Source organism: Orycteropus afer, unplaced genomic scaffold (genome assembly GCF_000298275.1).
Source record: "Orycteropus afer afer isolate SDZICR_OR568_19922 unplaced genomic scaffold, OryAfe1.0 scaffold00075, whole genome shotgun sequence".
Taxonomy (NCBI): domain Eukaryota; kingdom Metazoa; phylum Chordata; class Mammalia; order Tubulidentata; family Orycteropodidae; genus Orycteropus; species Orycteropus afer.
In genome coordinates, this window is record NW_006921662.1 from 7,878,554 (window position 1) to 7,893,715 (window position 15,162).

A 15,162-nucleotide genomic window follows, 5' to 3' on the forward strand; every position below is an offset into this window, starting at 1 on the left:
TGAAAAAAATAAAAAACCAAACCCACTGCCATGGATTTTATTCCAACTCATAGGGCTTCCAAGGCTGTAAATCTTTATGGAAGTAGATTGCTTCATCTTCCTCCCATAGGGGAACCTACCTTCTGGTTAGCAGCCCAATGCTTTACCCACTATGATATGAATGAAAAGGTGTCTTCAATAGATATTTTTAAGTGAGAAATAAGTCATTAACTAATACATATACCATATTTATTTACTCAACAAATAATTGGTAGCATCTCCTATGTGTTGGGCACTATTTGAGGTTCTATAGTGAAAGGAATAAATAACTCATTATGTAAAAACAAACAAAACAAAATTTAATATGTGCATGTGTGTGAAAGAGAGACTGAGAAAGAGACAGAGTGAGAAATAAAGATATAAAAGTGCAGAAATGGTCTTGTATAGAAGGATATAAATCTAACTGTTGCCAGGGTTACCTCTCTATGGCAATGGAGACCTTCACCTTTTCTTTCTTTCCTTTTTTTTATTAAATGTATTTATTATTTGATTCTTTAAAATCACAACTATGTATGAATATGTAAAAGGAAACAGCAGAGCAATCAAACAAACCTTCATTTTAAGACAAAGCAAGAGAGCTCCCAGTGTCCCTGTTTCCTGATGTCTGAGTATGGCCAGTCCTCTTCCTGAAAAGCTCATGGTGCTGCCTCTTTAAAACACACACCTTCTACCTCCCCTCTTGGAGCTTTCCAGGACTAATTACCTCACCTCAATTCCACCCTGTCCCAACACCAACATGGAGCAGCCAAATGTGCTCATGCCCTCACCCCATGTTCCTTCCTTATGTGCTATATAAATATAAATAGCTCATCCGCCCTGCCTTCTCTGATCACATGTGCCCTGAGAATCTGGTCACCTCAGAGCAAGAATTGGCCCTATTTTCTCAGAAAGGCCATCTTTCCAAAGGATCAGGAAAGTGACTCTAAAGCCACCGAGGGAAAAGGGAACTGATTCTAACTCCACTGTCTCAAGGAACTTGGGCTGGGAGCACCCTGGGGAGATGCACAGATACTCACACAAACTGGATGATTTTATTCAAGCCCTCAATTTCATACAGGCTCTCTGTGTCAGAGCCACCTTCATCCAAAGTCAGCTTCCCTGGGGATAAGAGAGTTAAAGTTGGCCGGCCTTTTGGGCACACCTGGGCTGGTACATCTGGTCTGGGCACACTGATAGAGAGACACCTGTGACAGTGGGCCTAGGTGGATTCAGACCACTCTCTGAGGCCCAGATTCCCAAAAGCCAAGAGCCCACCTCTGTAAGGGAGGGTGGTTATGGGTGGGTGGCATGGTGCTATGGAAAGAGCCTTGGGTTCATTCATCAGGACACCTGGATGCTCCCATTTTGAGGTACAAGTCACTTACCCTCTAAGAGCCTTAGTTTTCTTATCTGCAAAATGGCAATATTAGGCCTGCTTGATGGCCCTTGTAGGTTAGAGAGTTAAATGAGGTGGTAGGTCTCTATGGGAACAGACTGTAAGGTGCAGCTCAGCTACAGAGTGGAGACGCTAACCTTGGTGTATGGACCCAAACCTTCTCTCAAGTCCTCCACATCCATGACCTCGCCCTGTGTAATCCAGCTCATGTAACCCCGAAGGTCCTCTTCCAATTGCTGCTTCTCCCGGAGTTTCTGGAAGGTTCCTCTGGACTTGGCCTTCTCCCGCTCCTTGGTGAACTCCCTGAAATAGGGGATGGAGGTGGATAGAGGGCAGAAAAGGGAAGGGGAGGAGAAGATAGAAGAGGGGTCAGCAAGGACTGAGCTTCCTGTGAGCACACAGAGAGTGCACACTCTGGGGCTGAATGTACTTCTTCTTCTGGCCCTAAGGTGTCACCTAGGGTCTAGGTGCCCCTCAAGATGTCTGAAGGGCAACCCTTCTCTCTCTTCTCTCACCCATCCCCACCCTCCAGGAACACCTTGTGTCTCTCAGACTCTCATTCTCATTTCTTTCTTCTCATCCCATCTCATTTCTCCTACCTTGTCTTGGGGTCACCCTTGGACATTAGGGGCAAGACTGCCCTACCTGAATCAATCATGCATCTTCAGATTTTCCTTTCTCTCCTGACCCTCTGAGTACCCTGGACATTTCGTTCTGCTTTAAGTCCACCCAGAGTTAACTCACAAGAAAGACCTGTTGATGTACTTCTGAAAAAATCAACCAATGCAAACCCTGTGGAGCTCAGCTCTGCTCTGACACACATGGAGTAGCCATGAGTCAACTTGATGGCAAATGGTTATAGACCTAAGGCCACGAAGAAATTCTTCTGAGCCTAGAAGAGACCAGGTAGCAGCAGCACATGACAGAAAGCGCCTGATTCCCCACCCTGAGGGTCAGTAAAGGATCTTTGGACCAGCAGAGGGCAGCCCTTGGCCACCAGGCAGTGCTGAAAAGATGGCCTAAAAAGCCAGCAATGATCTGCTCTCAGGACCTGTCACACTGCCTCTCAGCTCAGAGCCTGTCCCCTTGCAGGGCAGAGTCTAGGCAAGCGCTCTTGATCATTCTGTACCAAAGTTCCTTGAGTAGTCTAGGGAAGCCAATGGATCTCTTCACAGAATGTTTTTAAATGCACAAAATAAAAGGATTACAAAGGGAACCAAGGATATTAAAATACAGTAATCAAAATATTTTTTTAAAAACAATAGAATAATATATGTGTTCTTCAGTAACTCATTAACCAACAAGATCTAGTTGTAGGTCTAATAATTACTATAATTTCAAATTAGTAATGAGTGTAAATAATATTTGCTACAACTCTAATATGACATGATTACTATTGGGACAAGTCACAGGCACTGCTAATACCATTGTGGTTTGTTGCCTGTGTTCATAATGAAAGGAAAAACTAATTTGCAGTAAGAGGTTAATGAAAAATAAAGGTAATGTTTTCCTATGCAAGTTCATGAGCCCCCTGAATTCCATGTACTGTCTGCCTGAAGAGACGTTTCTGGAGTACGGTAATGGCCGTGGGGAAGGGGCTGATGGTCACTTTTAGCCTTTTGACTGTGGCTGAGATGGAGAGACTACAATAGGACTGTCCCAGGGAGAAAAGCCCTCAATAATAATTGTTAATACTTAAAATTTATTATGTGCTAGACTCTGTCTTAAGAATTTTACATTATTAACTCATTTAATCATCAAACAACTCTGAAATTTGTACTAGAATTATTCCTATTGTGAAATGAAGGAACTTTGGTACAGAAAGTTAAGTAATTAGGCAAAGGTCACACGGCTAGCAAGCAGTCGTGGAGGGATTTAAACTTGGGCAGTCTAGCTGTGGTGACTTGCGCTTAACCAGGAGATTATACTGCCTCTTATGCCAAGCATCAAATTATGAACATCCACAGGCAGGAGGCTGGAGTCTGGGGAAAGGGATTTCACTCATAAAGAGAGTAAGAGGAGGCTTGAGGAGGAGAAGAGAGAAAATAAAAAATGGATGCCTCCTGCCTGTGTCTTCTATCTCTTCCTTGCTAACAAGGAAGAACATTCTGGCTGAGCTGGCGCTAAACAGACCCAGAGATGAGCCAAAGTTCTAACCCATACCTCTGAGCAGGTCTCCTCCCTTCTCTTTGTCTTCCTTCTCCCCTGTCTCCTCTCCCTTTATCTTCTCCTTCTCCTCCCCCTCCCCCTTTTTCTCTTCTTTCTTCTCCTTCCTCTACCTTTCCCCTCCTCTTTTTTCCCTCTTCTTCCTTCTCTACCTCCTCCCCCTTCTCTTCCCAGCTGCCTTTAAACCTCCTTACCCGCTTAGGATACCCAGCACCAGGTTGAGGATGAAGAAGGACCCCAGCAGAATGAGGGTGAGAAAGTAGATCCAGGGCCACTGGTTCCCAATGGCATCGTTGACCTGGCCAGAACAGAGGTGTGAGTCTTGCCCTTTGGTTTGAGAGCTCAGGTCCCCTTCCCCAAGGTGTGCCCACTCGACTCCACCTGACACTGGGGTACAAGGAGAGAAGCCCTCCGGGACCAGGAAGGGGGCCTTTTCTAGCCTGAGGACCGCAGAATTGGAGCTCAAAGGACCTCCTCAGGGGGCCTTGCTGACTGTCTGGACCAGGCAAGACTGACTCATTTTTCCCTCCAACCCAAGATGTCTCCATCTGCCTCCTAACTTGACTTCCTCATGACCACCATCTCAATATACCTCCAGGATTTTTCAAAATAGAAGAAACACTGAAAACTCTTGGCCTGAAGTTAAAGCACCTTCATGAGTAACTTCTCTGACCTTAGAAGAGTTACCCAACATTTCTGAGCATTATCCCCACCTGTAGGAGCCATGGGAACACAGAAATTAAAGCACTTTTCTGCTAACTGAAAAGTTAGTGGTTCAAACCCACCAGCTGCTCTTTGGGAGAAAGATATGGTGATCTTCTTCCATGAAGATTTACAGCCTTGGAAACCCTATGGGGCAGTTCTACCCTGTCCTATAGGGTCACTGTGAGTTGGATTCAACTCGACAGTAGTGGGTTTGGTTTGGTGTATCCCATCTGCCTAATGGGGATAATGACATGTGCACTCTTTCCTCAAAGGCTTGTAACAGAGGTGGAGTAACATGTAACATGTGACAGTACTTGAAATAGTTAATAATTGGCTCCCCTAATATGAGCTTAGAAGAAATAGTCACATGAATTCTGACAGTTGAACAATCTCCCACACACACACACCCCACAGGCACTCTCACATCATAGTTAAGATATTCAGGGATTGCAGCCAGATGGGTCAGACTCCAACACTTGGTTGCTGCTGATTAGGCCCATAACCTTGTACACATTCTTTAACCTCTTTGAGCCTCAGTTTCCTTATCTGCAAAAGGGGGAAATGCCTTCCACTGTTGGAGGATTAAATAAGAAAGGCAACCTGGCTTTTAATGAACACCAAATAACAATGTACTCCAAAAAGAAATCTCTTATAAAGCATTGACTATGTGCCAGGCGGGCATCCTTGAGTGATGCGAATGGTTGATGCACTTGCCTGATAACCAAAAGGTTGGAGGTACAAGTCCACCTTGGGGTACCTCAAAAGAAAGGCCTGGCAATTTGCTTCTGAAAAATCAGCCATTGAAAACCCAATGGACCATAGTGTTACTCTGGCACATGAGGTCAACGTGAGGTGGAGTTGACTTGAAGGCAAGTGGTATGTGTTGTAACTCAGCTAATCCTGTCATTAGCCCCATGATGTAGGTAGTAGTTTTATGTTTACATATGAGGAAGCTGATAGCTTAGATTTATATATGAAAGCAATCTTGCCCAGAGAGGCATTGAGAGATACTCAAAGGGTCCTTAATCACTGAAGGAGTCTGAGATTCCGGGCCACCAGGAAGGAGCCACTCACAGCCAGGCTTAGTGAAAAGTTGAGTTGAGATCAGAACTCACGGAGTTTCAGGTTTCCATTTCCTCTTGGTCCTGAACAGACATAGAGCACTATAGGGGTTGCCTCAAAGGATGTTGGGATACCTGCCTGAGGGCCAGGGTGGGTGGGGTAGGTGGACATGCTTCCTGTATAGGTTTCCCAGGGAGAGGGGAGAAGGAGTAATGACTGGCCTTCTCTGGGTAGATTGGCAAGGGAAGATGTTCCAGGCATCAGGGGCCCTGACCCACCCAGTAAAGCACGTCGGTCCACCCTTCCATAGTGATGCACTGATACACAGTGAGCATGGAGAAGCCAAAGTTGTCAAAGTGGGTGATGCCGTGGTTGGGCCCCGGCCAGCCGCCCCGGCACTCACTGCCATTGATGGTGCACCGTCGCCCCAAGCCTGACCTGGCACACGGCGAAGGCTTCTCATTCTCCACTGTAGCCACGATATCTGCAGGTGGAGGGGACATGCACGTCAGACAGGGGTAGTGTATGGACAGTAATGAAGGAAAAGGGGTCAACAGCAGTTTAAAATAGTAATAGGTCTAAAAACACATTCTGCTAAAATGCAAAGGACTGCTTCCTAGATAGCATGTGGGTAGAGATGAAAACAAATGCTTGGGGCCAAGGACTTGGCAGTAGAGATCGACCTGCAGCAGTAGTTACATGTAAGCCCTGGAGCCTCACTGGAGGGGCTGCTTGTAGGGTTCATTGTCCTGTGAAGTGTCACCTATGAAGCAGCAGTTACTTGAGTGTTGTTTGTACACTGAGAGCTTTTTTTTAAAAAAGGAGGCAGCTGCCTGACCGGGACCAGGGGTTGGGGAATGTCCACATGTTGAGACTTGGGAGTTCTGTCTGGGAGGGTGAGATGCAGATACTGCAAATGGTTCTGGGCTGAGCTCTGCAACACTAGTAGCTTCAGAGGCAGGGGTCTGTTCTCAGGAGGGCTTCCCAACAGGCCTTGGCCTTTGTTCTTTGTTTCCCTGTTTGGTACTTTTATTGTCTCCAAAATCCTGCAACTTGATGACATCCCCTTTTATCTTAGGGTGTTTCACAGTCTCCTTTTGTGTTCAGAGATTAGGTTACTCATCAGAACTGGAATACCCTCCCTTACCCATATTTCCCATATAGACTTTATCCTCTGAAGATGGGGGTGGAGAGGACATTTATGAGGTCCTGAGCAGGGTCCCTGACACCATAAAGTCAGGTTGCTCCAATCGAAGGGGGCATCTGAGCACTGCTGGTCAGCACTTGTCCAAAACTAATGAGAATCCCAGGGGACACCTCCAAACTTGGCATGAAGGTTGCAAGAGAAAGTTCTCTCTTATCTGTCCTATTATTATTATAGGGTGTAGGTTGTTATGGTGACAGGAAGAGATTGAAATGGAAGGAGATTAGGAAGGTAACCACTGAAAGTTTTATCAGAGTACACTCTTCAGTTTTGTTTGGGACTCATTTTGATTGTCGTCTTGTTGTCAGTGGACAAGATGAGATGAGTGGTGCCTCCTGAGACCCTGCAAGTTTAAATGGCCTCTCCTCTCTTGAGTTATTCTGGTGAGTCAGTTGCCATGGCTGTGGAGGAGGGCTTGTCCTAATAGGTCACCTCTTTCTTGTGCCATGTATAATTCCCTTTATAGACTCCAGTGTAAATAAGGTTCAGGATAAATACTGAGGCCAAATACCAGCAAGCTGCTCTCAAATTAGAGCAGCAGTTCTCAAAGTGTGGGACCTGAGATCTTTTTAGGGTGCCTGCCTGGTCAAAGCTATTTTCATATTAATGTTGTTGCTGTTAGGTGTGGTTGAGTGGATTCTGACTCACAGCAACCCCATGTGGTAGAATAGAATTGCTGCATAGGGTTTACCAGGCTGAAGGAGCTCTGGTAGCATAGTACCTAAGGTACTTGACTGCTAACCAGAAGGCTGGCAGTTCAAACCCACCAGCCACTCCTCAGAAGGAAAGTTGGGTAATCTACTACTGTAGTGATACCGCCTCAGAAACCCAAGGAGGGGTCGCTATGAGTTGGGTCTGACTTGATGGCATATAACAACAACAACAAATCTTTATAGGAGCAGATCACCAGGTCTTTTTCCTGTGGAGCCACTGAATGGGTTCAAAGCTAACCTTTCAGTGAACAACCAAGCACTTAACTGTTTTCACTACCAGGGCTCTTTATATTAAGATCTTATTTGCCTTTTTATCTCTCATTTTTTCAACGATGCACAGTGGAATTTTCCAGAAGCTACAGGACATGTGATATCACAACAGTATGAATGCAGAACCAAATATGAAAACCCAGCAGACTTCTATTAAGCCAGACATTAAAGAGATTTACAAAATAAGTTCTTCTCACCAATTTTTTTGGGGTTTTGGAAAATATGGTTATTTGTCATAAAGTTGTATTATTTATATTTATATGTGATGAGTCTATTACTGTTCTTTTAAAATGAATTAATAAATGAATGTAGTATTTTCTCAGTTTTCATTTCTAGTACAGTAAATATCAATAGAGAATACCCACATAAACAAAAGCTCTTTGGAGTCCTCAATCATCTGTCAGAGTGAAAAGGTTCCTGAGACCAAAAACTTTGAGAACTTCTTGTTTAGAAAGTTTAGCTCAAGTGCATCCAGGCCTACAAATGACCCTTTGACTCTTGAGTGTTTTCATCAGGCCCCATTCAGACGTTACTCTGTCGGGTTCCTGCTCTCAGGGGCTGTTCAGATTAAAGCTAAAACTATGCCTACAAAGGAAAATGCAAACAGAATTTAGGTTTATCCTGAACCTCCATCTCAATCCACAATGAGCCCAGAAAGCCCAGAAGAGACCACATTTTGAAGCTAGGGGGAGCTTCAGAACAAACTATGGCTCAGACCCCTGCCCGCTTCCCTTGGTAATTGCCCCTGGCAGGGTTGTGCTTCCTACAGCTTCTCCTTGTCCAAGGGAAACCATTGCAAAGGTCAACAGGCATAGAAAGCAGTGGCCTAGTCTTAGTGCTTCTTCACCGGCCATGTATGGCTTCCAGTTTGAATTGTCCTAGGGCCTCTCCCACATCTCCAGCCCCTGGGGAAGCTCACCTGTCCCAGTGAAGTAGCAGGTCTTGTGCATCTTGCCCTTGAAGAGCTCAAGCCCAATGATGGCATAGATGATGAGCATAAAGAGGACTAGGAGGGCGATATGGAACAGGGGGAGCATGGCCTGGAAGATGGAATTGAGGACCACCTGCAGGCCTGCAATGAGTGGAGCAGGGAGAAGAAAAAAGAAGTCATCTCCTCTCTTGGTCTCATGGCCTTCCCTCTCTATAAAGCCTGGGAAGCCTCTGAGACACCAAGGTAGGAAGGGGACCCAGAACTGAGGACGAGGGAACAGGATGGGAGAGGAGGAGGGGTTCTACAGAGGGCATTGCCACCCACTGGGCACCCCCGACACCAGCCGGAGGGGTCTGAGCACACGGAAGGCTCTCAAGGCCTTGACATCCAAGCCAGCTCCTTTGCTGCTCAACGGGGTTGTGTTGCTTTGGATGACGTTAACTTGCTCCAGAAACACAGTGAAGACCCTAGAGTAGAGAAGAGGGAGAGAAGGGGCCCAGTGGTCAGATATGTCACTGACCCTGAGCATTGTGCCCCACCATGAGCAGGGGCTGTGGAAAGGCCTAGGGGACAGACAGCAAATACGGTTCATCAATGGCTAATTCTAATGATTTGGTACAGCTGTCTGGAGTATTTTATTAAAAAGGATTCAAGTTCAGACCCAGTAAAGAGTATTTTGATTCATTCGTGATGTCTACTCTGGGTGCTGAAGTCAGGGTACATGTGTCAGGTATTTGCAATCCCTGGATTAGGTGCTGAGTATACCCATAGTAGACTGAAGGTTGCCAGTAAGCAAACCCGTCACTCAATGGTGACCCAGAGAAGAAAATCTGAAGCTAGGTCCACCTCTGCGATTTTCCTCATGTTGTACAGCCTGATGAGATGTCCCTCTATTTATTTTCCTGCTCGCTTCTTCCTCCTCCTCCTCCTCTGTCAACTTCCTCAAATCTCCATTATTTTTTGAAGAGCACACGGAATCTGTGTTCTCTATGACCTTCTGACAACTGAAACCCCAGGACACATTGTTATGTGATACAATGATGCACTGTGTAGTATATTTTCAGACACCCATTATTCTGTATACATTGATCTTGGCTTGCCCCCAAGGAAGTTCATTAAAGGCAGTGGCGGACTCACAGGATTCTTCTATTTTCCCCATTCCCCATTGTGGATAAAATGGCACTGGATAATTAGCAGATGTTCAATATAATATTTGTTGCATTGAATGACAGCATAGTGGTTAAGCCAACAGTCTCTGAAGGCAAACTGAATGCCATACTGGCATTGCTGTGTGACCTTGAGCAAGTTGCATGACTTCTCTGTGCCTTAATTTCCTTATCCAGAAAATGGAGACCCTAAGAGAATTGCTGGGAGCTCTGGTAGCATAGTGCCTAAGGCACTTGACTGCTCACCAGAAGGATGGCGGTTCAAACCCACCAGCCACTCCTCGGAAAGAAGGTTGGGCAATCCTACTTCCGTAGTGATATTGCCTCGGAAACCCAAGGAGGGGTCACTATGAGTCGGGGCCGACTTGGCGGCAAATAACAACAACAACAACAACAACAAGAGAATTGCTGTGAGGATTAAGTGAGATGTCAGATACAAAGCAATAAATGCAAAGTAGTTGCTCAATAAATACTGCTGTTAATAGGAGGTAGAAGTAGTTAGTGGAAAGGAGCTAAATTGTCCATTTTTGTGAACCCAAATAATAGGTAATCAGTTCAGGCCCACGGAATAAATGAACCAATGACAAAGGTTGAGAAGCTTATAAAAATCCAGACACTGGAACCATAAACATCATTTCTAATTTTAAAATGTAGTGTGAAAGGAATAAAGGAACTTAAAGTGCCCAGATGGGGAAGGGCCTGGCAGTCTGCCAAGGCAGGGCAATGCTTCATCCTTTCACTCATCTCACACTGACTGCACCCTTACAGGGGCCTCTCTCTCTCCTTGGCAATGGTTAGCACAATACTGGAAGTCTCATCTTGCTTTTAGGATGGGTGGTCATGGGCATGGGAACCTCGGGAAGCCCCAGTGACCTTGAATTCCCCCAGCCCCAGGCCTCACCCCAGGAAGACGATGATGAAGTCCAGAACGTTCCAGCCACTTCGCAGGTAGGCATCCTGGTGGAATAGGAAGCCATAGGCAATGATCTTCATGGTGATTTCAACGGAGAACACGAAGAGAAAGAAATACTCGAGCTTCTCCTGTGGGAGCAAAGGTGATCTCATCACTCCTCAGAGCAAGACCTCCATCACTTTGCTCTTCACTCTGCATAACCATAGGTCTCAGCTGTGACTTCTAAGGCCCTATAGGATCTGGAGGCCCTGCCCCACCCCCTCTTGCCTCTCAGACTTCATCTCCACTGGCTGTCCCCCCACCTCTTCTCCAGTGGCACTGGGTTCCCTGCTGTTCCTCTGGTGTGCTAGGTACCCTCCTACCTAAGGGCATTTGTACTTGCTGTTCCTTTGCCTGGAATGCCCCCACTCCCATCACCATGACCCCAACACCCATCACATATCTCCTGCCCCCTCACTTCCTGCAAGTCTTTCTCCAAAGTTATCCTCTCACTCTCACTGAGGCCTTTGCTGGAAACCCAAGTACAATTTTAGCCTCTCTCCAATATTTCATTCCTTGGAAGGAAGACTGGGGAATCTACTTCAATAGAGATATCACCTTGGAAACCCAAGGAGGGGTTGCTATGAGTCAGAACTTGACAGTAGTGATGTATATTTTCCCTGATTTATTATGTCCCCTTAGCATGCATTGCTAAGTAAAATACCATATATATATATGTATAATTATTAACTTCAACACTTCAACAACAAAAGGACAAATAATCCAGTTTAAAAATGGGCAGAAGACATGAATAGACACTTCACCAAAGAGGATATTCAGGTAGCCAACAAATACATGAAGAAATGCTCACAATCATTAGCCGTTAAACCAAACCAAACTCATTGCTGTTGAGTCAGATCCGACTCACAGCAACCCCTGGTTTCCAAGGCAGTATCACTACGGAAGTAGATTGCCCAACCTTCCTTCTAAGGAGAGGCTGGTGGATTTGAACTGCCAGCCTTCTGGTTAGCAGTCATATGCCTTAGGCACTAGCCACCAGAGCTCCCCATTAGCCATTAGAGAGACGCAAATCAAAACAACAATGAGATACCATTTGCTACTAGTAGCAAAGTTCAACAAGACAAAAAAATAACAAATGCTGGCGAGGATGGGGAGAGATTGGGACTCACACACTGCTGGTGGAACTGTAAAATGATACAACCACTGTGGAAAGCAGTATGGTGATTCATTTAAAAGTTGAAATTAGAAATACCATTTGACCCAGCCATTCCATTACTTGGTATATACTATAAAGAAGTGAGAGCCAGGACAAAAACAGATATATGCACACCCATAGTCATCGCAGCACTATTTACAATAGCCAAAAGATGGAAGCAACCAAGGTGGCCATCAACAGAAGAATGGATAACCAAACTATGGTACATGCACACAGTGGAATACCATGCAACCCTAAACAATAACATAGAATCTGCAAAACACCATATAACATGGATAAACTTGGAGGACATTATGATGAGTGAAATAAGTCAATCACAGAAAGATGAATATTGTATTAGTCCGTTATTGTAAAAAGTCATGGAAAGGTTTATATACGGAAAGAAATTTTCTTTGTTGGTTACCAGCGGTGGGAGGGGAGGAGAGGGAACACTGCTAGAGAGGTAGAGACAGGTATTGATCTGGGTGAAGAAAAGGGCAATGTACCAAATGTGAGTGATCAACACAGTGGCATTGAGGAAGAGGAAGACATAGAGAGGTACATGGAAGGTACAGACAACAAAGATGAACCATTTGCACATACAGTGAAGGCAAACATTGATCTAAGGGTGGATAGATGGGTGGACAGGCTGAACTATTAGGTATGTCTCTGCAGGGGGTAGTGTGTCCAAGACCATGTATAGGGTTGGCTGACAATGTTTCTACAAGTATATTTGTATGTTCTGTAAGAAATCCCAAGTATATAGTAGACCTGACAAGGGGCAATGTTGTAGTCACTTCTTGGCTACAGCCAGCTACCCAGGGGGAGCAAGTAGTTGGACCTGTGGGCTCAGGACCATAGTCACAGGGCACATCAGGCTCAACTGGCATAACATACTATACAAAAACATTGTTCCACATCCTACTTTGGTGAATAGCAACTGGGATCTAAAAAGCTTGCAAATGGTCATCTAGATGCAACGAAGAAAACCAAAGACACATGGAACCAATTAGTCCAAGTGACTGGTACATTGTGCAATCCTCAGCCTGTATCACTATGAGACCAGAAGAACTAGAAGGTAGCTGGCTACCACTGTCAACCACTCAGAGGCGGATCTCTATAGGAAATTTTGGATAGAATGGGAGAACAATGTGGAATAAAACTCAAAATCATTAAAAAAGAGAGAGAGAGAGATCAGGTTTGCTGGTCTAATAGATCCTGATGGAACCACTGAGACTATGGCCCCCCTAGCTGCCCTTCAGGTCTGGAATTGAACCTACTCCTGTGGCTTCCAGCCAACAAAAGATAGGCATATGAGTTGAACATTTACATTAGGTAAGATACACTCCTTGGACAGATCTCAATTATGGGAGAATAGAAGAGCTGTATATGCACAGGAAGACATCTCAGGGGGCGAGGGTGCATGGGAAGGAAGGACGCAGAGAAGAGGTAACTATGGGGAGGAAGTGAGAGGGGAGCTGTTGCATTGTGGGAAATTGTAGTCAATGTTATGAGACAAAGTGTATGTGAGCTGCTGTATGCAAAGTGAATTTGCTCTGTAAACTGACATTCAAATCACAATAAAAATTAAAAAAAAATTATTGTGATTTGGGTGAAAGTTTATAGAGCAAATTCATCTTCTATACAGCAGTTCACATAAACTTTGTCTCATGACATTGACTGTAATCTCCGGCAATGCAACAGCTCTTCTCCCACTTCCTCCCCATAGCCTCCTCTTCCCTGTGTCCTTCCCTCCCATGTATGCCCCCCTCAGCTGCCTCCCTGAGCATACACAGCCCTTTTATTCTCCCATGATTGATCTGTCCAAGGAGTGTATCTACTTAATGTAAATATTCAGCTCATATGCCTGTGTTTTGTTTGGCTGGAAGCCACAGGAGTGGGTTCAATTCCAGACCTGAAAGACAGCTAGGGGCCATAATCTCAATGGTTCCACCAGGCTCTATCAGACCAGCAAAACTGGTCCCCCCCTTTTTTTTTTCCAAATGCTTTTGAGTTTTGTTTCTCATTGTTCTCCCTCTTGATCCAGCGTCTCCTACATAGATCACCCTCCGAGTGGTTGACATTGGTAGTCAGGCACCATCTAGTTCTTCTGGTCTCATAGTCATATAGACTGTGGATCGCATGGTGTACCAGTCACTTGGACTGATTTTTCCCATGAATCTTTGGTTTTCTTCATTCTTCTTTGCTCTGGGTGAGGAGAGACCCATCGTTGCATCTAGATGGCTGCTTGCAAGCTTTTAAGATCCCAGTCACTACTCACCAAAGTAGGATGTGGAATAATGTTTTTGTGTAGTATGTTAAGCCAATTGAGCTTGATGTCCCCTGCGACTATGGTCCTGAGCCCACAGATTCAACAAATGCTCCCTCTGGGTAGTTGGCTGTGGCCAAGAAATGACTACAACCTTGTCCTTTGTCAGCTCTACCATATACCTAGAAATTTTTACACAACATACAAATACTCTAGTAGAAACATTGTCTGTCAACCTTATACATGGTCATGGGCATACTCTCCAATGCATAGATATAGGTAATAGTTCAGCCTGTCCACCTATCTATCCACCCATAGATCAATGTTTGCCTTCACTGACAACGCAGTATTGTATGTGCAAAATGGTTCATCTTTACTGCCTGTACCTTCCATGTACCTCTCTATGTCTTCCTCTTCCTCAATGCCACTGCGTTGATCACTCTAAAATATTTCACATATTTTCTTATTTATCTTCTTCATTGTCTATCTTCTCCACTAGAACATAAACTCCACTTGTTGTGACAATTTTTGGCCTTTTATTTTTGTCTCTCATTACTTCTAGTCCTTAAAATCGTATGAACAAGGGAATGGTCTAAGGCAGATTCCATAAGTGAAGGTCTCCATATGGTTTCCATTTTGGGCATCTTTCTTCTCCCACTCTCCTGTGAACTGAGGAGAGGTAAAAACCAAACTCACTGCCATCAAGTTGGTCCCGACTCATAGTGTGACCCCCCCTTGGGTTTCTGAAGCAATATCTCTACAGAAATAGATTGCTTAATTTTCCTTCTGAGGAGTGGCAAGGATAGGTGAGGGTGGGTTTATTTTCCTGTAATCTCCCTTGCTCACACCTTGGGCCCCCAACCAGTTGTTTGCAGGTAGCCACTTAAAGGGAATAAGCCCTTTTACACAGGCTGAGGGGAAGGTGGGATGCACTGTATATGGAAGAGCCCTCACATAAAAGGCCAAAGGTTTTAGCTCAGCCCCATCCTTCGGAAAGCTCTGCAACTCTCCAGGCCTGGCTTGCCCTGTAGTCTGACCCTCAGCCACCCTTCCCTTTCCTCTGGGCCCAGGCAAGTAAGTATGAACTGCTCGGGGCAACTGGCTCATGGAAGAGAACTGCCAAGGGAGATATGAGACTGCCCTGCTGATAGAAG

The 15,162-nt window shown here is 45.1% G+C and overlaps 1 protein-coding gene across 1 annotated transcript in view; it reads right to left on the bottom strand.

The window, feature by feature from the left end:
• Positions 1-15,162, bottom strand: part of CACNA1S (calcium voltage-gated channel subunit alpha1 S) — a 106,641-nt gene that overhangs the window by 71,569 nt on the left and 19,910 nt on the right. The window contains exons 3-9 of the mRNA XM_007941104.1: positions 10,533-10,672; positions 8,790-8,932; positions 8,454-8,606; positions 5,626-5,831; positions 3,775-3,878; positions 1,572-1,717; positions 1,056-1,137 (exon numbers count right to left, since the gene is read on the bottom strand). Of these exons, the coding sequence (XP_007939295.1) occupies positions 1,056-1,137; positions 1,572-1,717; positions 3,775-3,878; positions 5,626-5,831; positions 8,454-8,606; positions 8,790-8,932; positions 10,533-10,672 (974 nt within the window). The remainder of the gene's footprint in view (positions 1-1,055; positions 1,138-1,571; positions 1,718-3,774; positions 3,879-5,625; positions 5,832-8,453; positions 8,607-8,789; positions 8,933-10,532; positions 10,673-15,162) is intronic.